The 25,288-nt window shown below is 40.7% G+C and overlaps 1 protein-coding gene across 1 annotated transcript in view; it reads right to left on the bottom strand.

The window, feature by feature from the left end:
• Nucleotides 1-499: 499 nt before the first annotated feature.
• The window catches only part of gfra1b (gdnf family receptor alpha 1b), a 167,143-nt gene continuing 142,354 nt past the window's right edge, over nucleotides 500-25,288 (bottom strand). Inside the window, exons 4-8 of the mRNA XM_068002714.1 lie at nucleotides 20,681-20,790; nucleotides 19,982-20,116; nucleotides 18,370-18,557; nucleotides 6,792-6,845; nucleotides 500-1,718 (exon numbers count right to left, since the gene is read on the bottom strand). Coding sequence (XP_067858815.1) covers nucleotides 1,545-1,718; nucleotides 6,792-6,845; nucleotides 18,370-18,557; nucleotides 19,982-20,116; nucleotides 20,681-20,790 — 661 coding nt within the window. The 3' untranslated portion in view covers nucleotides 500-1,544. The remainder of the gene's footprint in view (nucleotides 1,719-6,791; nucleotides 6,846-18,369; nucleotides 18,558-19,981; nucleotides 20,117-20,680; nucleotides 20,791-25,288) is intronic.

The following is a 25,288-nucleotide window of genomic DNA, read 5'->3' as shown; positions in this document are numbered from 1 at the left end:
ATATTGCAGTTCTTTGTTAGTAGACCTTTTTTGATTGGGGATAAAGTGACTGTATGTCATTTGATGTAAGGTACAGAGTTCAAATTCTGTTGTTTTGTCCGTGTCAATATTTGCACAAACTTGTCACAATACCTCAGATGAGACCTTTTAAGTTAAATTTTCAACATACAATTACTTTCCCAAGAAAAAGCATTAAAACGATGTATTGATTGATGACTGTTTGGATTTACAATAATATAATTTATGACCTAGTATGAATATCCATAACCCATTAAAAGATTATATGCACATTATAATATGCCAATACAGAACCTTCATATATTAGATGTTTCCTCTCATTTCTTCTGGATCTCGTATCTAGTGGATGCAAATGGTAAGTGCATAAAGCAAAACAACTATGCACTTACACAGAGCTTAACTTAGAAACAGTTTCCTAAAGCAGTAGAGTCTTTAAATGTATAAATTATGTAAACAGACAAGTAGTAATAATTTTGATGTGTAAACATGTTTTAATGCTCCATTGTAAAATATGACATATATTTTCCATTATTTTCAGTGCCAGTGTTGGTTACAGCTGAAGGATTCTCCCCTCTTTATTTCCACTTAGTTCTCAAATTCAGGAATTTGAATCGTAACTATTTCCTACCAAAACTGTGGCGAAGTAGGGTACAGTTTGACAAATTACAACGTTGCGTCCTGTAGCTGTTTAACCACTTACCAGCTAAAAGGTTGCTAGCCACAGAGAATTGCTGTACAACACTACTAACCCAGAGCACACTTTGTTACATTATTAGGGCTCTTCAGCTTTGACAATGTTGCTCACTAAGTGCTTGTATTTAATGACATTAGTTTAAAGGAATACAAACTTCCATTTATTAAGGCTAGCTTTAAAATAAATCCTTAATTTTGCAATTGTAAATATCACTGTTTAAAGAATCTTAAGCACATCACACATTTGAGATTCTTGATAAAGTAAATGCTGGACATTACAGTGGCTTGCGACATGGGTAATGTTTTTTTTGTTGTGAGTGCAGACCATTTACATAAACATTACAGGGAATATGGATGTATAGTAAAAGATTAAAACATTTGTAGCAATCCAACAAACAAAAGAGGAAAAAAATAACAACAGTAAATCTTCCCACTCTTCAGGTGAAAACTCTTGCTGATCAATACCAGTGTCAAAGGAGATAACATGACATCCCTGCTGTGCTGTACCTAACTTGTCAGATTCAATATAGCAGTTGCATGGACAATGAACACAGGATTCAACGTAAGCTGCTTCCAAGTTCCCAGCTTAAAGCTAGGACAAAAATAAGTACAGCCATAATTAAATCCTGGTCCATCAACTCCACATGCCCACAAGGATTTTGTTTGGAATGTAGGATTGCATCAAGTATCACATAGCCCCTAATTCACAAGAAGCTCTTCCCCCCCTAGTTACAATGAATCTGCTTCAGCAGGGTGCCTCCAGTCTGTAGAGCTGGAATTTGTGAAAAATTAAATGGACAGGGAATAGATTTTGTACAGGTCCTTATATGCAACTACAACATTTCTGTTGAGTAGAAGCAAGGGAAAGTTGAATGTGCAATAGTGATCATCCACAGCACTGCACTGATGTGAATCTCTGTACTGACAGCAGATGAATTCTCTGGAGATGTCTGTTCTTTGGATTGTACAGCGGCAATCTCCTTATCGTTTGAAGTAGAGATCTGCGTCTGAAAACAATTAAAATTCCATTAGCAAGTTCTGTCACTGAACACATAACAGGAGATCTTCCTAGATCTGTGCCCAAGTGCACTGGATCCCTTGGGCACAGCAAATATCGGAGAATTCGGTAGGTCAGAGCACGCACCTGTAAAAGTTTTCCTTCCAGTGCAACCTTGGTGCTGACCAACGGGAATCTCCCCTGTAACATCATAGTATCATAGTAGGTACAGCACAGTAGGAGGCCATTTAGCCCATTGTGCCTGTGCCGGCTCTTTGAAAAAGCTATCCAATTAGTCCCATTCCCCAGCTCTTTCCCCGTAGCCCTGAAAATCTTTTCCCTTCAAGCATTTATCCAATTACCTTTTGAAAGTTACTACTGAATCTAGTTCCACCATCCTTTCAGGCAGTGCCTTCCAGATCATTACAACTCACTTCATTAAAAAATGTTTCCTCATGTCGCCTTTGGCTGTTTTGCTGATCACCTTAATCTATGACCTCTGGTTACCGACCCTTCTGCCACTGGAAACAGTTTCTCCTTATCTACTCTGTCAAAACTGTTCATGCTTTTGAACACCTCAATCAAATCTCCACTTAACCTTCTCTGTTCTAAGGGGAACAACCCCAGCATCTCCAGTCTCTCCACATAACTGAAGTCCCTCAACCCTGGCACCATTCTAGTAAATCTCTTCTGCACCCTCTCCAAGGCCTTGACATCCTTTCTTAAGTGTGGTGCCCAGAATTGAACATAATACTCCAGCTGAGGCCTAACCAGTGTTTTATAAAGGTTTAGCATAACTTCCTTGCTTTTGTACACTATGCCTCTATTAATAAAGCCCAGGATTCCATATGCTTTTTTAACAGCCTTCTCAACTTGTCCTGCCACCTTCAAAGATTGGTGTACATACACCCTCAGGTCTCTCTGTTCTTGCACCCCCTTTAAAATTGTACCATTTAGTTTATATTGCCTCTCCTTTTTCTTCCTACCAAAGTGCATCACTTCACACTTCTCAGATTAAATTTCATCTGTCATGTGTCTGCCCATTTCACCAGTCTGCCGATGTCCACCTGAAGTCTGTTACTATCCTCCACATTGTTTACTACATTTCCGAGTTTTGTGTCATCTGCAAATTTTGAAATTATACCCTCTATACCCAAGTCCAGGTCATTAATATATATCAGAAAGAGTAGTGGTCCTAATACTGACTGGCTGGGGAACACCACTATATACTTCCCTCCAATCTGAAAAACAACCGTTCACCACTATTCTCTGCTTTCTGGCCCCTAGCCAACTTTGATTCCACGCTGCCACTGTCCGTTTAATCCCATGGGCTTTAATTTTGCTAACACATCTATTATGTGGTACTTTATCAAATGCCTTTCGAAAGGTCATGCACACAACATCAACTGCACTACATTCATCAACCCTCTCCGTTACTTCATCAAAGAACTCAATCAAGTTAGTCAAACACGATTTTCCTTTAACAAATCCGTGCTGACTTTCATTTATTAGCCCATACTTTTCCAAGTACCAATTTATTTTGTCCCGGATTATTGTCTCTAAAAGTTTCCCCACCATCGACGTTAGGCTGACTGGTCTGTAATTACAGGGTTTATTGCTCGCCCCTTTTTTTGAACAGGGCTGTAACATTTGCAATCCTCCAGTCCTCTGGCACCATCCCCATATGTAAGGAGGATTGGAAGATTGTGCCCAGAGCCTCTGCAATCTCCACCCTTACTTCTCTCAGTAACCTAGGATGCATTCAATCTGGACCGGGTGACTTTTCTAGTTTGAGTACTGCCAACTAATATGCAAAATATGTATTGTAAATCAGAGCAGAACATTAGATGCTAGATTTTTTTCCAATCTTTAATGTTTTTTTATGTATACAATATATTGACTTCCAAGTCAAGACAATTTACAATCTGAGAATCCCATTTGTGCTTTGTCCATTTTCTGAAACCTGAACTGTAAATGATATATATAATAAACTAATGCTTGTTTTTCGCAAATTTAAGTAGAGCAAGAGATATGAACCATAGGGTCAAGATTTTGACTACCAGAAATTATGTTTCAAATTATTGGTTTTCTTTAGGTGAGTTTTGGCAGTTTTCAGCTCAGGTTTAAAGAGGGAATGCAGCAGAATGCTCCACCCAAGGAGCAGGTATAACTGCCATGAATTGTCCCTCATTTAGCCAATTAGAGATTACCTTTGAGGCAGGTCTTGGAAAAGTCCCTGGGCTACATTATCCTTTCCCCCCTCCTTACTGGAAGGGAAGAATCAGAATCTATCATCAACAAAATGTAGGGAAAAATACAAATTCACAAATTGTAAATAACCCTCCTGGAAGCAAATATTTTTCACTCACACAATAAATACCTCTGCTACATACCAAGTGCCCGAAATTTCTCGGAGCAGAGAGTGGGGGCATCACCCATAAGGGAGTGGGGTGGGGAGGAAATGTAGAGCATAACTCAATTCTACCAGATTTCTACCCCATGCGAGATGAGCTGTAAATTCCAGCTGGCATGAGTGGGCAAAATCCCTGCCCATGCTGCCCATATCAAGGGTGTGTGTCTGGGGGAGCTCCCAGGTTACCCCACATTTACATTCTGGGAGTTCTGCTCCACCAATTTCAGGCCTTCAAGGGTTTAACCCTAAAGTTTGCATTCTAAATGGTTTTTGAAATTTATGTTTTAATATCCCTTTACAATTCTCATGATATCATGTATGGTCTGATATCCTCATTATGAAAATATGATGTTAGAATTGGGTTATTCTCATCCAGGTAAGGAAAATTGAGAGTTCCTTTGTTAAAAGCTATCCACAATGTGGGGGTTATTTAACCTAACTTACGATTGCAAGACTAGAGGGCATGAGTATAACATTGGCAAACTTTAAATAAGATTAGGTATTAGAAGAACATTTTTTCCCACAGTGCAGTTGGTAACAGAAGATAGTATCCCATCAATTCTACTTAAAGCAATATTGATTAACTCCTTTAACAAGCAGCTAGAGAAATATCTAATTATGAAAAGGATTGAAAGTTATAGAGATAAGGATAAGTATAGATGATTAAATATTCTGTGGAGCACTTTGGTTCAGGTCTTGTTCTGACAACAGGAAAATCATTGGTGGAATGCAACAGGTTACATGAATGATAATAGGTCAATGGCCTTAAATTATTCCAATGATTGTCTTGGAACGAGCAAGAAGTTGGAAACAAATGAATCACTGTGTCCTCTGCATATGTGATGTAACTTATTTTTTAAAGGACAAGTCCATTCATTAATTATTTGACAAATTAATTAATTTGGATCACATCAGATTTGACTTATGTTTTGAATAGAGTAACGGTCAAACCTCCTCGGCCCTGCTCCGCAGACATAAGGAGCAGGTACTGATGACCTCCACTCTTGATCTGGCTGGAGTATCTGAGATCAGAGTGAAATCTCATCATTTGCATGTCGGCAGCAGGTGCCATGCCTCCATGAGTACATTTTGGGTGCCCACCAGAGGAGAGGAATGGGAAAAGTGGCACCAGATGGCAGCTTGGGTGGGGCCCTTCCAGATGTGCAGGCTGCAAGGTTGATTGGTCCCCTTGATTTCCCCTGGAAAGTCAATCCAGGCAGTAGCTGCCATCATTTCGGGAGTACTGACTCCAGCCTGAAGACCCTGGTGGGCCCTTCATCTGCCCCTTGTCAGCCTTGTACGCCCCAATATCTTAATCTTAATAACTTAAACCATCGTTATGCTAATTAGCCTAAAATCATGATGCCAACCTAGACATCATCACCAACAGATACTCTACTAGTAACATTCACTGATTTGAACAAAACATTGGAAATCTGGGGCTCATATGCTCAAATCTTGTGGTGATTTGGATGTTACCATGGAGTATTTGATTACATTTTTTTTCTCTTCTGGCTCTAAGAACCACAGAAATGCCTGCGGTGTACCACAATACCATAACCTGAGGCAATGGTGATTCTACTTATGCCCATCTGAGATGGGCAACCAGTACAAATCTTGAAGCTACCAATTGGCATATAAAGTAGGTAATTGTCTTAACACTAAGAAAGTAATATACTTGCAAGCAAATTCTTACACCCAAAGAATACTAAAACATTTTCAGAAAGTAATAAAACAGCTGAAAGTATGTTTCCAAAATTTAATGGGTACAGAATACTGAGAAATCTGCAATTGATGGTCTAATAAACAAAAGTATGTGTGGTGATTTGTGAGGTATCTTAGGTACAACTTTCTCCAATATATGCAATTCAGGGGGGGCAAAATGTGTGATATCACAAAAATTTCCTATTGATGGTCCAAAGTAAATTCTTAAAGGGATAGGCATATAGCTTCTCCTTTTGGATGTACTGACAATGAGGTTAAATATATTGGATATATTTTCTTAATTGCTAATTTAGTAAGAACAATGTTTCCTTCCTCTATACTCACAACCTCTTTGCTAACATTATTGAAGAAGGAAAATATACTATGTGTGGAAAATAACTGGAAGTGAAGAATGCCTTTCATTTTCAAAAGATAAATGCACTTTTCTTTCAAGGAGAACTTTATTGTAGGAGTAAATACTAGAGCTGCCCTTAGATATTCACCAGTTTAAAAAAAATATATATCCATGTTCTGATTAAATAGCTCTATTTACAGGCTATTTCACAGAGCACTGCACTCACCCATTTGATGCAGTGGATGAGCTGGGGTGACATAGGTCAAGAGTATCCCTTTACAGCAGATCCACTTCCTTATTATCCATTAAAGTACGAACGTCTAATGCTTATTTAAATAATGATTTTTTTTATTATTATTATTGTTGGGGGTTGGTACTTACCACTCCTTTTACTTAAGCTTACATTACATTTTCCTAAAAATGTTTGCAAAAATAGTATAAATCTCTTTCATAACGCCTGTTTCATAACACACTTTTGAATTAAATCCAAGTGTGAGAATGCATTGCATATGGATTTAAATTATTCAAACAAACTTCAGGTAGTAAATATATTGGGTTTAAAAAAATAAGTCCACAGTGAGCTATTATGAGTTGACTTATAAAATGCTTACCTCTGTAATACAAAGGTCCTGGCTCACTGATACATTGGAGTGTAATCTCTGTGCCTGAATACAAAAGATATGTAAATATTAGAATTTTACAGTCAAACAAATTACAAAGCTCCCAGGAGGGGAGTTGACTGAAGGGTCTGAGAAAGTGCGGGACAGCATTGTGGGAAGCAGGTCGGTGAGCCTCAAGCCCACTAAAATTGGAGGGGGGGTGTAACAGCCTGAAGCTGGTTAAGGAAACAAACAGGGGAGCACAAGCAGGATGATAATGGCAGAGCAAGGTGTCGGGGAGGCGCACAATCTGGTGATTAAAGGAGCCCGTGCGGAGGGGAGTGTGACACTCTGATGACCAAAAGATTAAGGACTGGAAATTCCTGGGGCCTTGCCGTGCCTACATAAGTGCAGCAGGGTAGTATTTATACCCGTCAAAATCATAGGAGCCTGACCCAGTCAGACATTCTGAGGTCAGCTAGTTTAAATAATGCTGATAGGTCAAGGGCGGGTGTTACGCCATCAGGAGGGCAGATACACTGGGGGAGCCCTGTAAATTCATTAGGGAGCGGAGGAAAGGTGTAACTTCCCTATCTAAAGGACTTTATGCAGTTAATGGACTAAGCAGGCCCATTAGGACTTAACTGGCTGGCTATAAAAAAGGAAAAAGGGTAAGCTTCTAATTTTTCTGAGGCTGATGTGGAAGTGCTGCTAGCAGAAATTTGAAAATGGTTGTCTCTTTGTCATAGGCTCCTTGGCACCCTGGTCCTGAAAAGAAGGTGGCATTGTCGGATGATATCCGATCGGCCACCCCTTATACACCTCTTCTGATTTTCCTTTCCTTTGACTTCAATGGAACCATTAATCGGGAGAGATGTATAGCAGGCGGCTGATCCGATATCGCCTGTTTCACAATATTGCCAAAACTTAAAATTACCCCCACTGAATGAAGGACTGCAGGTTTAGGGGGACCATCTGGAGAGGCCATTGTCAATCAAACTGCAAAGTATACAAGGCGGCATCTTGGAGGGACTCAAGGATATTCAATGACTCTTACCCGAAGATGTCCTGATTCTGTGAGGTCCGTTCTCCCACTGATTGCTGGAATGCCCAATACCAGTGGAGAAGCTGGTGTGAGTGCTTCAGAGGCTGTGACCCCTCATGGCAGCTGCACAGAGGAGCACTCTATCAGCTCCAACAAAACCTTCATCTTTTCAGGACCAGGCTGCTGGTCTTATCTTCTGGTAGTCAGCCTGTCCTGTATCCATCTCAAGACTTGGGGACTTGAGAGAAGGGACACTTCCAGCCCAAGGTGCTCATAATATTTTGCAGCAGCTCAGGCCCTCAGGTAGCATGTAGAAGAAATGTTGGAATAACTCAAGTGATCACAAGAGATGTACATGTGACAGAACCAAATAATGTTTTTGTAAATAGTTGTAATAAGTCACTGGGATATTTGATGTAAGGACTGCTTGGTATTTGGTTCTCTCATATGACAATGGGGAACAGGTAATGTGCTGATATTATGGCTCAGTATTTGGATGCGAAAGCTCCCTGTGAGGAGCAAGGATTTTACATAGATCATCGAGAGTTTGGTAATAGGAGGCAGATCTTTGATGAACTGAGGGATCTAAATAATAATGCTCCCTTCTTATGTGAAGGTATGCCGAATGAGTTTGTGTCTCAGATGTCTAACAGCTGTCACCACTGCACTTGCTTTCTGTTCTTCATGGGGCAGGCCTACAGCATCAGCATTGTCTTCTTCTGATTCTCTGGCATCCTCTGGGACATCTACCATCAGCCCATTTCTGATTTCACAGTTGTGAAGAGCACAGTACGCTACCACAATTAGCGAGACCGTGCTGAACAAATACTGCAAGGCACCCCCAGACCTATCCAGATGTTGGAACCTTTGAGCATCCCAATGGCTGGAGCTATTCTTATCCTTGTTTTATGTATGCTTCATTGTAGTGCTCCTCTGCAGCACTGGTGGTCGTGCAGAGGCATCATGAATCATGAGAATAGTGGGTGACACATCATCAGCGGTCATCCTGGTCTTTGCCTCTGCTATTGAAATAGAGCTGAGACACTGGACTGACAAAGCATAAAAGCATCATGACGGCAATCAGCACGTCATGAATCCACGTGCAAGAACCCTCGAGTCTGTTCCGCCATCTTATGTTTCTTATTTAATTAGATGATGGCTGAGCTGTACCTTAACTCCATTTACCCGTTGTTTATCCACATCCCTTAATACCCTTACCCAATAAAAATCTGTCGATCTCAGTCTTGAAAATTCTAATTGATCCAGCATCCACATTCTTTTAAAGGCCCCATAATCAATCTCTGATTACATGTGGCCAGTAAGGTAAGTATCTCTGGCTGAGTAATGCCACCAGTTCGGGAAATAATGTGTGATATTTTTTCCCAATTTTCTTCTCGCTGAAGGCACTGACTCTTGCTGGGGTACAATTTCATAGGAACCAGCAACCCTCCCAGTACCTCATCCTCCCTTCACACATGTTGAGATGAGACACTGAATGTAGACAGGCTATTTTACCATGGAGGGAGCATCACAGCTGAAAATCAGATAGGTTGGACTATCACAATTATTCACTGGTTAGATAGGTTTCTGAGATACTAACTTACTGCTCGCAATGTTTCCTCTGGCTTTGCTTTCTACCATCAGTCCAATGTTTCACTAGGATACTTCAGAAATTTCTAAAATGTCAATCAATCACCAAAAATGGTGTTTTTTTTTACTAAACTCTTTCTTTCCCATTTATTCCTGTGCCTTATGGTGTAGAGGTGTAAGGTATTCTGGTTATAAGAACATAAGAAATAGGAGCAGGAGTAGGCCAATCGGCCCCTCCAGCCTGCTCCGCCATTCAATAAGATCATGGCTGATCTGATCCTAACCTCAAATCTAAATTCATGTCCAATTTCCTGCCCGCTCCCCGTAACCCCTAATTCCCTTTACTTCTAGGAAACTGTCTATTTCTGTTTTAAATTTATTTAATGATGTAGCTTCCACAGCTTCCTGGGGCAGCAAATTCCACAGATCTACTACCCTCTGAGTGAAGAAGTTTCTCCTCATCTCAGTTTTGAAAGAGCAGCCCCTTATTCTAAGATTATGCCCCCTAGTTCTAGTTTCACCCATCCTTGGGAACATCCTTACCGCATCCACCCGATCAAGCCCCTTCACAATCTTATATGTTTCAATAAGATCGCCTCTCATTCTTCTGAACTCCAATGTGTAGAGTCCCAATCCACTCAACCTCTCCTCATATGTCCACCCCCTCATCCCCGGGATTAACCGAGTGAACCTTCTTTGTACTGCCTCGAGAGCAAGTACGTCTTTTCTTAAGTATGGACACCAAAACTGCATGCAGTATTCCAGGTGTGGTCTCACCAATACCTTATATAACTGCAGCAATACCTCCCTGTTTTTTATATTCTATCCCCCTAGCAATAAAAGCCAACATTCCGTTGGCCTTCTTGATCACTTGCTGCACCTGCATACTAACTTTTTGATTTTCTTGCACTAGGACCCCCAGATCCCTTTGTACTGCAGTACTTTCCAGTTTCTCGCCATTAAGATAATAACTTGCTCTCTGATTTTTCCTGCTAAAGTGCATAACCTCACATTTTCCAATATTGTATTGCATCTGCCAAATCTCCGCCCACTCACCCACCTATCTATATCCCCTTGTAAGTTTTTTATGTCCTCCTCCCTCTCTACTTTCCCTCCCATCTTTGTATCATCTGCAAACTTTGATATGTTACACTCGGTCCCCTCCTCCAAATCGTTAATATAGATTGTAAAGAGTTGGGAACCCAGCAGCGACCCCTGCGGAACACCACAGGCTACTGGTTGCCAGTCAGAGAATGAACCATTTATCCCAACTCTCTGCTTCCTGTTAGATAACCAATCCTCCACCCATGCCAGAATATTATGAAGGTTTATTAATGAAACTTTATAAAATGCAAGACAAACATTAGAATGCAAGTCATGATCCCACCTGTTCTACCCTTGACCTCTCCTCATATCCAGTTTCAGACTTAGTAAAAGGTGAGATCCTTCATTTCTGGGATATGCCGTGCTAACTAGCTTAGTGCCAGATGTATGCTGTAAATACGCCAGGGGTTGTTAGTCTGACACTTAGCAGGGGTATTTTAATGACGTTTTTTTGAGTGTGAAATTAACATTGGGGGAATCAATTTCTGGTCGCAATTTACCAAACCCCATCTCCCCCAGAAGTGCAGCACATGCCAAATCCATTGACTTTTGGCAATGCAGGGCTCCCGACTGAAACAGTCATTAGGACCCTGATTTGGATATGCAGTGTGTCGAACGCCGGTTGCAGGTTGCCGATTGAAATTGGTGTACAAATGGGCAGACTTTGCTCCAGGTCTTGAGTGGTCTAACCAGCGGTCCTTAACGGGACCACAAAAATACTGCAGACTGCTGCCAGTCCGGTGCTGCACCCTCCACTGCTGGTCTGGGTCCGCGCCCACTCTTTGCCTCTACTCTACCAGCATCTACCTGTGGGCTTGCTCAGTGTCAAAGCAGGACAGAATTGGTCAGGCCTCAACTGGCGAGATGTATCAGGACCACTGATTGGTGTCTGCAGTTCGCCAGTTCAATGCAAATTAGACCCAGGGCCCAATTCAGCTCACGTTGCCCATTTCGCGTTGGAAACCAGTGCAAGTTGAATTGTTCCCCCTTAAAGACACAATGGGGAAGGTTTGCTCTAGTCACAATCTGCAGGGAAATTATAATTAGGATTATTTGAACACATTTATGATTTTGCTACAGAATAATTCTTCTCCATATAACAGGCTAGATTTTCTAAACATGTGAGTGTGTCCTAAACTCATAACACTTAACGTAGCAATGGAGCTAAACAATTAGTGACCTGCCATTTATCATATAGTCTGAATTTAATTTGCTTTCTTTATTCTCTCTAGTGAGTGATAAAGCATACATGATAAAGCAGAAAATGATGCTAAGTAGCAGGCTTTAATAAAAGAAAGAACTCGTATTTATATAGCACCTTTTATAACCTGAGAATGTCCCAAAGTGCTTCACAGCCAATGAAGTACTTTTGAAGTGTAGTGACTTTGTAATGCAGGATAAATGCAGCAGCCAATTTGCACACAGCAAGGTTCCCACAAACAGCAAAAAGATTAATGAGCAGATAATCTGTTTTAGTGATATTGGTTGAGTGATAAATCTTGGCCAGAACATCAGGATAACTCCGCTGCGCTTCATCAAATAGTGCAATGAAATCTTTTATGTCCACTCGAGAGGGCAGAAAGGGCGTCAGTTTACCATCTCATCCAAAAGACGGCATCTCCAACAGTGCAGCAATCTATCAGCACTACATTGAAGTGTCATCCTAGATTATGTGCTCAAGTCTCTGAAGTGAGTCTTAGAACCCAAGACCTTCTGACTCAGACGCAAGAATGCTACAACTGAGCCATGACTGTCATCATGAGACTAATGTCTCAAGATTCACTGTATTCACAAAGCTCTGTTACTGATTATGTTACTATTGCACCTTTTTGCCTTCTGCTTTCTTATTTGTGTTTCAGTCTGTCTATTCAGTGTAAAGTGGCCAGGAGGTGGTTCCGTTGTGAGTAATTTGCTACACATATTAGATTAACTATAATATTCTTAATAATTGTTTCAGATGTAGAGAGAGCCAGATGAAGCAAGGAGAGGGTGCTGGCGATTCTTATTAAATCAAGCTCTCATTGTTTGAAGTGATTATACAATTGTTTCCAGCCCCCATTTGCACTGTTTACACAGCTGATTGCTGAAGTCCTGCCATAAAGCATCGCACCATCTCCCAACATCTTTACACTATTCTCTGCTCGCAGAACAAGTTGTTTCACAACAGGAGGGGACAAATCCATTTGGGAAGTGGGCCCTACAATTGTGAGCATCTGATTACCTTTGAAGAGGCCATATTAAACTTTATTGGCAATGATAACATAGAGGAAGCGGGGGAGGATGAAGCTGGAGGCTAGTACCATTCTGCTTGTGTTCTCTTTGCTTCTTCTACTCCTTCACTCGCTAACACAGATATGCAGTCTAGCACAAAATGTTTCACACAGGGTATATTACCATCTGAGCACTGTGTGAAGGGATGTCCTGCAGGCAAAATTGGAACATGTTCCTGTTCAGTTCTTGCAGGTCTGAGAATACAGGCAGCCAGCAGAGCCAGTGGCAGAGAACAAGCCAACAGCTTACTCACATCTTCCACTTGAGAAATAGTAGAACAGGATAGAAAAACTCACATCATTCGTTCCTTGTCTGATGGGCATAGCACCCAATCTTCTGCTGTCTGATGGATGGTAAAGTGGGATTGCTGCCACATGAGGAAGGTGACCCTCATTGGTCTTTCAAGGCACCCTCCCAGGGACAGCAGCGCAGTGTACCTGGCAGGAGGTTGTAGCCAGGGCCATGCTGTCCACGTTACCCACGAGACTTAGGAACAGATGCAGCAGATGGCCAACATTAAGGAAACTGCTGAAGTGCCACTACCCAACAGTATCAGGAAAGAAATGCTAAGCTCAAATACATATACCACATATAAGGGGGGGGGGGGGGGGACGACAAAAAAATAGAAACATAGAAATTTACAGCACAGAAGGTGGTTATTTGCTTCATTAGGGGCTATTTTAACTTTCCCTGATTGGCGGGAAAGGAACGAGGCAGCAGTTAAAATGGAATGACTCTATTTCCCACTCCATTCCAGTTGATTTGTGATTTTAACGCTACTGGTTTTGGCAGGAAATGAGGTGCCCACTGAACTATGAGTCTCATTAATAAATCCAATCGGAATCCTATGTACGTCATGGGACCCCGATGGAATTTTAACCTGCTCCTGAGCAGAGTGCCCACAGCAGCCGCCTCACCAGGTAAAGCTGTGATGAAGCCAGCGAGGCCCTCAAAGGTAAGTTTAAAAAACACCCTCCATAGTGGGACTCAGAGGAGCAGGAGCCTACCCCACTGGCCAGCTGCCGTTTTCTGCCGGAAAGTTAAAGGGCCAGAAAATGGGCCGTCTAACACCCGTTGTTTTGGCGCTATGTAGCCTCCCAAAGTGCCAAGATAGCGTCTTGGCTGCACATGCATGTTTCTAGCGTGATGTGTGCCGGATGCCATCTTGGTAAAGATAGTAGCGCATGCGCAAATAACAAACACTGGTAGCATGTAAAGTAAGGAGAAAATGCATTAAATCAGCATTTCACACTGATTGCAAGTGATACACACCATTTTGGGAGTTAATGCTCCACTCAACGGACAGTCTTAACTGCTGAACATCTGAACATGTCTTAGAGTGCCTGGAGGACCCCCCAACCTGTGCTATTTAAAAGGACCATGCAGGATTTACAGGTTAGTTGCTGGATTATTGCTTCTGGCTGCTGATGCATTTGTGCCTGTTTTTGGAGGTCTCCTATCCTTGAACACTAGGACGCGGGGACATAGCCTAACATTTAGAGCCAGGATGTGCAGGAGTGAAGTTAGGAAACACTTCTACACGCAGAGGGTGGGAGAAGTTTGGAACACTCTTCTGAAAATGGCAGTTGACGCTAGCTCAATTGTGAATTTTAAATCTGAAATTGATAGATTTCTGTGAACCAAGGGTATTAAGGGATATGGGGCTAAGGCGGGTATATGGAGTTAGGTCACAGGTCAACCGTGATCTCATTGAATGGTGGAACAGGCTCGAGGGATGAAATGCCACTGTCACTTGCTGCCTCATGTTATGTGCCACCTTCTCCTGCAAGAATGCGGGACGTGTGTCTGGGTGATGTGGCTGTCATGGTTGAATAGCTTCCAGTGTGTGTGGCCTATGAGTTGTGGATGGGTGGCTTACAACAGTGGTAATATGTAAGAGTGAGAGGAAGCATCTGATTGGAAGAGTTGTGTACTGATGGAAAGAGTTTCTTTGTAGGTGGGTGATGGGGCGGTGTAGCGCATGGAGCAGTGGATGAGGCTAGTGGTATAGTTGGTAGGAGATGCCACTTGATAGTTGACCTCACTCACCTTGATCACTCATGTCAAAGCATTGAACTTCTTCCTGCATTGCATCCATGTTCGTGGTGCTATGCGCCTGGCATTGACTTTGTCCCCCACTGCCTTTTGGGCAAATGTCTGGAGGGCCTCTTGCACCTCCCCCCACCCTGTAGATATAGGATGTCCCTCCTTCTGTCTGCCTTTTGCACCAAGGCCTTTAGTGCACCAGCAGAGAGCCTTAGTGCACACACTCTCACAAGCATGGTACAAACTCAGATTGGCAGATTGGTGAGGTCTGGCATGCAGATGGGAGGATATGGGATTTAGTAGTGCGCAACCTTTATTCAATGTTTTAACATAACTCATCAGTTTGTAAACATAGGGATGGGACCTGCATCTGTGTTTTACATGTGCGATGTCTGATCTCTGTTCAGACTCCGTGCAGACAGCAGACTGTCAGTTTTAGCAAATAACAGGTACTGGTTATCTTTAAGAGATTTTAAGAGACATCCTCCCTTTAAGAGAGTCGGGCTCCCCCTGCTGGTGGAAAGTGTGCATGTCCTTGAATCCCCGTGAGAGGCCTGCTTTTTAACACTGCTTGCAGGCAAGTGTTCAGGCCGGACGAATGTCTCGTCCTGCCTGTGCAGGAAACACGGCCGCGGGTTAGTCGCAAATCACGGTACTCGTGCCTGGTTTCCGGCCGAATCGAACATAACCCCCAAAATCTGCTATACCTCCGACCCACACTCTCGTGGGATTTCCATCCTCTCCCACAGGCTTCCTGTCGGGAGTTAAAAGCGGCTCTATTGTATCCGTGCTGGCTCTTTGCTAAGAGCAATCCAAAAGTAATCTCATTGCTCTGCTCTCTCTTCATTAGCTTTTATCTTTCCCTGTTTTCAATCTTTATCTTCTCTTCCCTTAAAAGCAGCAATGTCCTCTGTTCATCCATTCCCTGTGACAAAGCATTCCACGCTCTAACAGCTCATTGCTTCCATTTAAACAAATGCTTTAATCCTAAGAGTAAACTGAGTGGATCTTATTCTATTAGAATAAGCATACCCTGACAGTTCATCATATTTTGTATTCTCTAAAATACTCTTTGATTTCAGTTTCAGTTTATTGGTGATGTTGTCATTCCACCATCAACTTATATGACTCCGTTACCCATTAATTTTAATGGGGAACTTAACAAGAAGCTTTTATATGGTTTTAAAGCAAAGATTTCACTTGTGTTTTGCTGTGTAGCCTCTGTGGAGTCTGAGTAGAGATCTTGAAAAGATGTCTTCAGCATTATTTTGTAAGCGCTCTTGCTGAAACCAATGAAAACAAACTCACACAAATCATACTCTGTTGGCAGCACTGTTCCGTCATTAACAAACTATCGTATCAGACAGCCGGAGATGGCGAATAAAGTGTCAGAATAGCCTTATTAATTTATGTTTGAATATTACTGTTCTGGAGAACAGACGTTGGCATTCTTGCCACTGGTCTGTGCCAGTCATTCACATTTTGGATTCCATTCAGTGCACAACAAGCATTTTGGTCCATTTACTTTACGAAGAGCACACAGTGCTTCAGTTCAGCAGTTTTAAGTCTTTTAAGATTTTGTTTAAATAATTATTTTAATATTTGTTATATATTTTTCTTTAACCAGGGTTATAAAGTTGCATTTATTACTGATTGCAAAATAAGAGAACTGTTACTCATGGAACACCAGCTTTACCTCATCATTACCACCCTTACTTAATTCCAAGATTGCTGCTGTGCTGTTTGATTGCTTGTCTGACTGACATCAAGTTTTGGATAAGCCAGAACTTCCTGCAGCTCAATATTAGCAAGACTGATCGCATCAAAAACTTTGCACTTCAGCCCTTAATCCCATCCCCTTTCTTGGCTGCTCAGTCAGGCTGAGATGACTTCAACATCCCGTTCAACACTGAGTTGAGCTTCAAAATCCTTCACCAGCATTGCCTACTTTCAACTCCAAAATCAGCCATCTTATTTGCATGGCTATAGGGAAAGAGCAGTTGGAGTGGGACTAATTGGATAGCTCTTTCAAAGAGCTGGCAGAGGCACAATGGGCTGAATGGCTTCCTTCTGTGCTTAAAAAAAAGCAAAAGAAAAATCTCCATTTCTACTTCACATCCACCTCTGCTAAAACCCTCATCCATGGATTTGGTCCCTCAACTTCTCCAATGCCTTCCTCATTGGCTTGCCAAGCTCCATCCTACATAACTCCACTTCAACCAGAATACGCCGCCTGCATTCTTTGCCACAGTAAATCCCACTCACCTATCAACCATGCCCTTGCCAACTTCACTGGCTACCCATCCTCCAGTACATTGATTTCAAAATCCTCATAATTGTTTACAAATCCTTCCATGACCTCACATCACCCTCCGTCTGAAACCTCTTTGAACTATATGTCTCTGCTCACACCTAACTCTTTGACTCATGCCTTCAGCCTTCTCCCTGTTGCTGCATGGAGGTCTGACACCTCTCACTTTGTGAAGCACTGTGGGAGGTTCTTGATGCGTTAACATGGTTCAAACCTACCTTTTGATTTGAAATAGTAAAGGTAGCCATCTCCCTTTTTTATCTTGCTATTTGATCAACAGTATAAAAAAAACTGAAGAAGATTGATATTTGCACAAAATGAAGTGCACTGCAGTGGTAAAGTATTCCCCCCTGAATATTCTAACTTGCTGGGAGACCTCATTTTTTATAACTGTAATTGTAGTTTCAGTTTATACAGTTGCTTGTATAATTTGATGGATATTTAATATAAAATGCTATTTTTTTGGTTTTGTTTCCAATTGAATTACATTTCTATATCACTTTATTATTTTTCTTTTAGGAAACAATACATGGCTACCAATATTTATGCTGCAATTCAAATATAACTGAATATCACTGAGTATAAATGTTTTATATCGAATATGTAAAAAAAATACATTTTATACATTTCATTTTCAATTCCTTTTCATTTTAAGGGGTTCAAAGAATGACTTTAGTTGGTAGAACCCATAATGTATTCTTATTAAAGAACAATTTTCTTCTGCGAATACTTTGAATGTAGGCAGTGTGTACAAACCTTTCTTTGAGTGTCTGTCAGGATAAGTGTTTTATTTAATCGAGCTTTAAGTCTCTAAATAACTGTCACTCTGAAATAGAAATAAATAGTTTTGCATCCCTGAACAGCCAGCTAGTCACAGCCATTGAATTAGTCTTCTGCACAGAGAGTCATCGCAGCAATCAAGTGGCATTTTTGCTTTTCATCTTAACATAAGGCGGAAGCAAAAAAAAAATGTCAGCAACAGATCAGTGCAGCTTGACAATGTCAGCTGCATTGCAAATACAACTGCCAATTAGATCTGACAGGACAAGTTGGCAAGTTATCTAATGCCTTGTGTTAGACCCTCTAGGGTTTTAAACCATTGACGTGAGGATGCCACTTCATACTAATTAATCAGTGTTTTTTTCATTTCCTTGCCATGTAGTTTACCCTTGATAATCATGTAGCCTTTGCTTGGTTTCTGAAGAGTTATAGCAATCCCTTACCTGTAAATTTGCACATATAGGAAGGACACTGTCATCATCTGCTGTGTTCATTTCATTGACATGGCTCACTGACTCAGCATTAGGCTGTGGCGTGTACTTCTGTTTGGATGATATTGTGGTCTGTACAGAAGGTAGTAACTGCCAAACATTCACATCAGTGCCATTACCAAATGCTTGTATGGCATTTTCTGTAGAATAAAACAAAGAATAAGAGAACAAACTGATGCAATTACAAGAGAATGTAGAGAAGAGAAATATTTTGAAGTGTTTGACAAATAATACCATTTATTTGAATTAAACCCTAATTAAAATGTTCAGAATATATCATTTGAAGAATATAAATGTGTTTTAATAATTGTAGACATCACCAAACCACACATTACTAATGTTGCTCCATGAAACATTGATCAGGCCAAGCGACAGAATTGGTATTATTTGCATTCCCTACCTTTGCCAGTCACCCACCCCATGATTTTTTGGTTATACATTCTTCTGTTGCTATGTTTCCTCCTTCAGCTGAGGTGTTAGACAGGACGGGAAGTGTCCTCAATTCCATTTTGTCCCACCAATGGAGATGGCGACTTTTGTTGGGATAAATATTGACAGACCTCCAATTCCTCACCCAAGTGGTCATTCTTTGTATAAATTCAACCATTGCAACAAAGCCCAGTCTTGTTCCCATCCAACGTTCACACATGCACTCTTTCCAACACAACACTGGATAATGATCAGGAGCAGAATCACTGGACACTTCTTCCTTTGTCTAACACAGGGATACTGAAATACTGAAACCAATTGTAGCACCCCACCATCACTCTGCTGTTATCAGCATGGACTGGTGATCAGAATTGGGACCTTCCTTACTGTATGGCTCAGTGCTGCACTATGTATGCATTTATCCACTGACCAAAAGAGGGACTCATGTTTGTATTTTTAAAAATCCAGTCGTGAATGGTGGTGGACAATTAAACAACTAACGGGAGGAAGAGACTCACCACCTTCTCAAGGGCAATTAGGAATGGGCAATAAATGCCGGCCTCACCAGCAACGCCCACATCCCATGAACGAATAAAAAAAAAATCTAAAAACAAATTTAAAAAGCAACATGCTTTCTGACACCTTGCTAATGATTAACTTGAGATTTATTTAAGCGAAATTAAACCTCAATGTAACCATGTATTATAGCTGTATTGATGTATCAGGTAGATAGATATGCATACATAGTCTGATAAGTACTTTTTATATCGATCTCAATTGATAAATATAATATACATACATTTATATTTTGATAAAATACTGGTTTTGTGCATTTGTAAAGATGAAAATACGTGTTGTACATTAGAGTATAGATTTATGAATGATGCTTGGTCGTCTTATTAGTTTCAAATACATGTTTGAAGGTGCAAACCTCATAAAGGACACAGCCCATCAGAAGCATTTCCATCCAGAAGAATTGAAAAATTGCTGTACTTTCCAATATATTAGGCAAAATAATATAAAATATGCGTGGATATGTCACCACATACACTAAACATCAGTATACAAATGTAGTTAATTATAATTAATATGTCTACAAAATCTATAAATGACTGTTGTGGACTGCTGAACATACTGAAGCATCTGTTGTCCTTAAAGAAATTGTGGAACTCATCACACTCATCCTTTTGGTTTCCACTTCCAGTACAGGTACACCATGGTGCCACACCGATGCCACTGGAGTCAACATAGTTTGGGGTGATGACAGTTCCTGTCAGGAGAAGGCAAGATCACATTTAATGATCATTCTTTTACCAAACACAAACTGTTATATATTCTCAGATAAAACACTTTGGCTGTCACATCATAAGTACTAGAAAGGAAACATAACGTTCAAAAATAGCAAGAAATTGCTCACCCATTACTGCTTGTCGCTTTTCAGAGTCAAGCATCAATAGAGCCAAACAAGATAAAAGGCAGCTTTATGGAAAATTGGATAAGCCATCTCTCAAGCACTGTCATTCCATAATGGTTCTATGATAAAAGTCTAAGTAAAGTCTAACTGATATACATAGACTTGGGTTATACCTAGAAATTACAACACGGAAATATGCCATTCGGCCCAACCAGTCCATGTCAGTGTTTACCCTCCATGCGAGCAAATAGTTCCAATCACATTTACCCATCCTGTTCCCATATCCTTTCAACCCCTTTTCCTTCATTCGCCTATCCAATCTTGACATTGTATCTGCCTCAATCACTAACCCTGGAAGTGAATTCCACAGCCTCAGAATTCTCTGTGTAAGTTTCTCCTGTCTTGTGTTCTAAATCTCACCTATGAGTCCTGAGTAAGCAAGTAAACAGGCTGCATAGTTCTCCCTTAAGCAACCACTCATAGAACGAGGTTCTGGCTGACAGTTTGTGATGAAATCTGCAAGCCGTGACCTGTTAAGAGGAAAAACAAAAAAAAACATGATTTCATTATCACATCTGCACTAAAACAAGGGAACTTTTTTTGCAGTGGCCCAACAGCTTTGTCTGTTGAGTATATAATTTATGTTGTTATTCAAAAAACCTTTCCGGTGAGACTAGTTTCTCGTTAATATATTTGCATTTGTAATGTGACAAATATCATCCATGGTTCACTCTCTAATACAGAAACAGCATCTTTTAAAAAACATAGCATTTTTGTAGCGTGCATCTCTCTATAATTTGGTATCTATAAAGCTCCCAAAGGCAGCTTTATAGAGAGAATCTACTGGATTTAGAAAGTAATAGCTTTTATGGGTTTAAATAAATGTTTTATATCTGAAATAAATGAAACCTATCTGTCGTTAAACTTTCAACTGAGAACTAATTAACTGATTTATCTATTTATATAAAGGTCTTAAGAGTGTCCGTCACACTCCAGAAATCACACTTTAAAGTGTCAGAAGTATTACAAAAAAGAGAAAGAATACATTCTGGACTTTTTTTTGACCTGGAGCTGAAATTTCCAAGCACTGGCAATCTGAAAGTTTCTCCCACCGAACAGCAATTAAACCCTTTTTGATCTTAGGACCCATTGAGCTAACTGTCAGAGGGAATATGTGAGCAGTGGTCTTAAAGAAATAGGACAGGTTAGAAACTAAGGGGGAGGCTTTAACTCTACCCGCCCGGTGGAAACTGAACGAGTGGGCAGTTAAAATCATACAAGTTACTTATCCACCCAATCACAATTTTAACCTGGTCAAATGAACAGGCAGCAAGAACACCTGCCCAAAGTCGGTCGGGGTCCTTTTTTACATATGCATGTCAGATCCTGACGATACTATCGGGACCCAGCAGCAATTTTTATTAGATGGCCTGAGCGGGAAAGAACCATGAGTTTCTCGCCCAGCCAACTCAGCGAGGAAGTAGATCAGGGCCAAAAAAGGCCCAAAACATTTTCCTTGTGGGTCCAGGAAGAGCAGGAATGCTCCTTTGGGCTCCACAAGGAAAGCTTAGGCCTCCCATGCTGCAATCTCACTCCTATCCCGATTGTGGGACCCCAGCCGGACCCGCCACTTACCGACTGTCGGCTGTGCGATTCTCTGACGCTTCCCATCGACTTCCTGCTTGGAATGAGTGGGAAGTTGGCCGCTGGTATTTAAATGAGGCCCAGCCAGGTCTCATCCTGCCACGGGCAGGCAGGAAATGAACTCACCAGTGCGGTTTCCCACTGGAAACCCGCTGGCAGGTAAAATCCAGGCCTAAATATCACAACTGTCCTCCAGACCCGAGACTGCCCACGAGATATGCCACAGGAGATCAGCTAGTATTTATCAATTGGATTTCACACGGGAGCATTTCAGTAGGCTTATTTGTTTAGTTCCAAGATAATTGATCGGAACACACGTTCCTTTCAAACCAAGGCTTGAAACACTGGCTGAAGTGTCAGGTTGCTCACTCTGTCCGTATAATATTGAATACAAATCAAGTGAGAACAAAATTAATATAATTTCAAAACAAAAGTATACTGATCACCTAGACTGCCTTGCATTGCTGTTAATAGAGAAGAAATCACTTGAAATCTATCAAAATCTATGAAATAGCAAAGTACCGAACAACAAGATGCAGCAATTTTTTTCTAATCTACAAACACACGTCCTTTCCTAATGAGCCGAAGCACCAATATGATTAAAAAAATTGCAAAAATGTATTTATGCAGATAGGAAATAATTTAAATGAAGAAAAAAAAAATCACTTTTTGATAACAGTAACATCCTATTTCTTTTTTAAATGTTATTTTATACCCTGTTAAAGTCACACTAAGCAAAACATCAACTATGGCATAAGCGCAACTGATTGGGTGGGGAATGATGGGTTATAGCTATATTTCCCCCTTCCCCAGGACAAATCCCAAATTGCCCGTGACAGCCAGCCTCCCAACTCTTTATACATAGTTGCATCTCGGAACTATGGCCAAGGGGTTTGAGTGGGTCAAAATTCAAAATTAAATTATGTTAATTTGTCCCTTCCAAAAAAGTCACGAGCTTTAACCGGAGGAGATTAATTCTCAAAACTGAGCAAAGTGCATGTGAGCAGCTAATTAGTTTGTTATTGTAGATCTACAACAGGACACAAAACAGAAACAGGAAGTAAAAAAAGCAAAGTTTTGTAGCTGCAAGGATAAACATGCTGGTAAACAAATGAATGTTGATGTGGACTCCGGGGTAGTACATTTTTTCAAGATTATTGCTAATATTCACTGGCTCCACAAGAAGGTAAGTAAAATAATTAAAACTTACCTTTCTGATGACAGCCTCCAGCTGCCTCCTTAAAGGACCACTGTTTTGGCTGCCAAGCACCTGAGAATGTTTACTGCACAAATGAATTCTGCAAAGGGGCCTGAAACTGGTGTTAGGTCCCCTATTTGCATGTGCAAAGAGTCTAATGCCTGTTTTGGGAGCAAGCCCCGAACGCCTATGCAGAAGCCTTTACCAATATAGCGGGCTGTACACTTATGGTATGGAATGAGCGCGTGCACGCTGCCCGCCCATGTTGGACCCTTAGGCCCCTGTATAACGCATGCGGCGCAATCCAACTTCTACGCCAATATTTCATGTGTAAATATTGGAAGGATAGGTTTCTTATTTCCATGAATGATAGCAGTGTTATGCTGTGCCATACCTGAAAAACAAATCCTTGCAAATAAAGGTAATTCTAAAATTTGTTCTACATTTTTTTAATCTCTGTAGAGGCAGATATATTTTTTTAATAAGATGGTATCTTTGAACACTTTTCAGACATTATTAACATTTACACCACCACTTCGTTCTTAAGATGACGGATTTGCTGAATGGTTTCTAAGCTGTTGCATTATTTATTGCAGTTTGAATTTGGTGTGTTCAAAAAGGTTAACTGTGACAGCATCCCTAGTAATGGGGTCAGAAAGTGCCTCCATTGTCAGTTCTAATGGAAATAATGACTTAAACCAATGGCTATGTAAATGACTAATAATCTTACAAATGCTGCTCACCAGCACTGAGTTAAAAAAGTGAAATGTGCTCATGAAACATTATTCCTGATCAAGGTGTAGATTTCATTAAGATTGCTCCACAATAATAAAGCACCACCAATGGATTTTTGAATGAACCCCTGCTGTCTTCTGGTATCATTTCCCATTAATTATGTCAAAAATTGCATACTGCCTACCCTATTGGTCTTACATCAAAGTGGACTACAAGGACTAATTAGATAAAACAAAGTTAGCAGAAATATACTGGCGCTTTATATGACACCTAAATAGCCCACTACTAATCAATCATTCTTCTGTGAGCAATAAAATGAATTATTGATTTTAAATTAACCTGTAGTAAGAAGAATAAAAATTATAATCTCTTCATTTTGAAAGACCTGCAAATCATTGAGACCATTCTATCGTGGAAATGAACTAAGCCGTTATCATTGTAGTTGAACTAAAACAAGGTTACATCACCATCAAAATGTCAGTTCATTCCCAATATTTAATACCTAGGTGGTCAGTGAATTCATTGTACAAACAAAGAATAAAAATGGCCCAGAACTATGTTTTTAATCAATGCATTTTTCTTGTTTTCTTCCCCATGGGTATCACTCGATTCCACATAAATCACCTTCAGCCAGGAGGACTGGATAATCTGGGCAGTTCATTATTTCATTAATGTGCTCAAAAATCAGCTGACAAGCGATGAAATTTGAGTAGAGCATGGCAAGTAATGTCTGTGTTTCCTTCTCAATATAATATATACAATAACAAGTTTAGAAAATGACAGAATGGTGAAATAACACAACATAACCAAGGTCAGCATTTATGGAAGAGTTAGGGAGTCATTATTAAATAGAATTCACCATTAATTACCTGCAGTTAAGTTTCAGGTTACCACTCTATCTCTAACCTCATTTTTTAAAGTTATTTTTTCTTTCATTCTTTCATATCCCCCACCACCACCACACATAGAATCATAGAATGTTGTGGCATAGAAACAGCCCCTGTGGCCATTAATTCTATACCAGTGCTTTTCTCCATGAGTCACCTACTCTATTCGAACCCTCCTGCTCACTCTCTACACGATCCCACAATCAAGAGTGTAGGCAAGCGACTTAGGGATTGATGTTAACCCAGCCCGCCTGGTTGGTGGGTAGTTAAAATAGTTCAATTTGACTTACCGTCCTGTTCCCGCTGTAATTGTGCTCGATGTCATTTTAACTGCTCATTTAATTTAGGTGGCTAAGACGGCTGCCTCACAAATGTATGCAAATTTAATTTGGACCACAACGCAATTTTAACTGGGGGGAGAGGGTCAGAAGCCCTGCCCAGCGACTAACTGACTGAGTAAAGAATGGTGTCAGACACTGACTGGCTCACTGGAAGCACTATGTAAAGGTGCACTGAGCCGTAGGTCATAGAGATCTGTGTGCTATTTTGCTTCGAAGGGGTCTT

This window comes from Heptranchias perlo, chromosome 21, assembly GCF_035084215.1.
Source record: "Heptranchias perlo isolate sHepPer1 chromosome 21, sHepPer1.hap1, whole genome shotgun sequence".
Taxonomy (NCBI): Eukaryota; Metazoa; Chordata; class Chondrichthyes; order Hexanchiformes; family Hexanchidae; genus Heptranchias; species Heptranchias perlo.
Note: the sequence above shows the minus strand (reverse complement) of the source record. Positions and strands in the feature narration are given on the sequence as shown.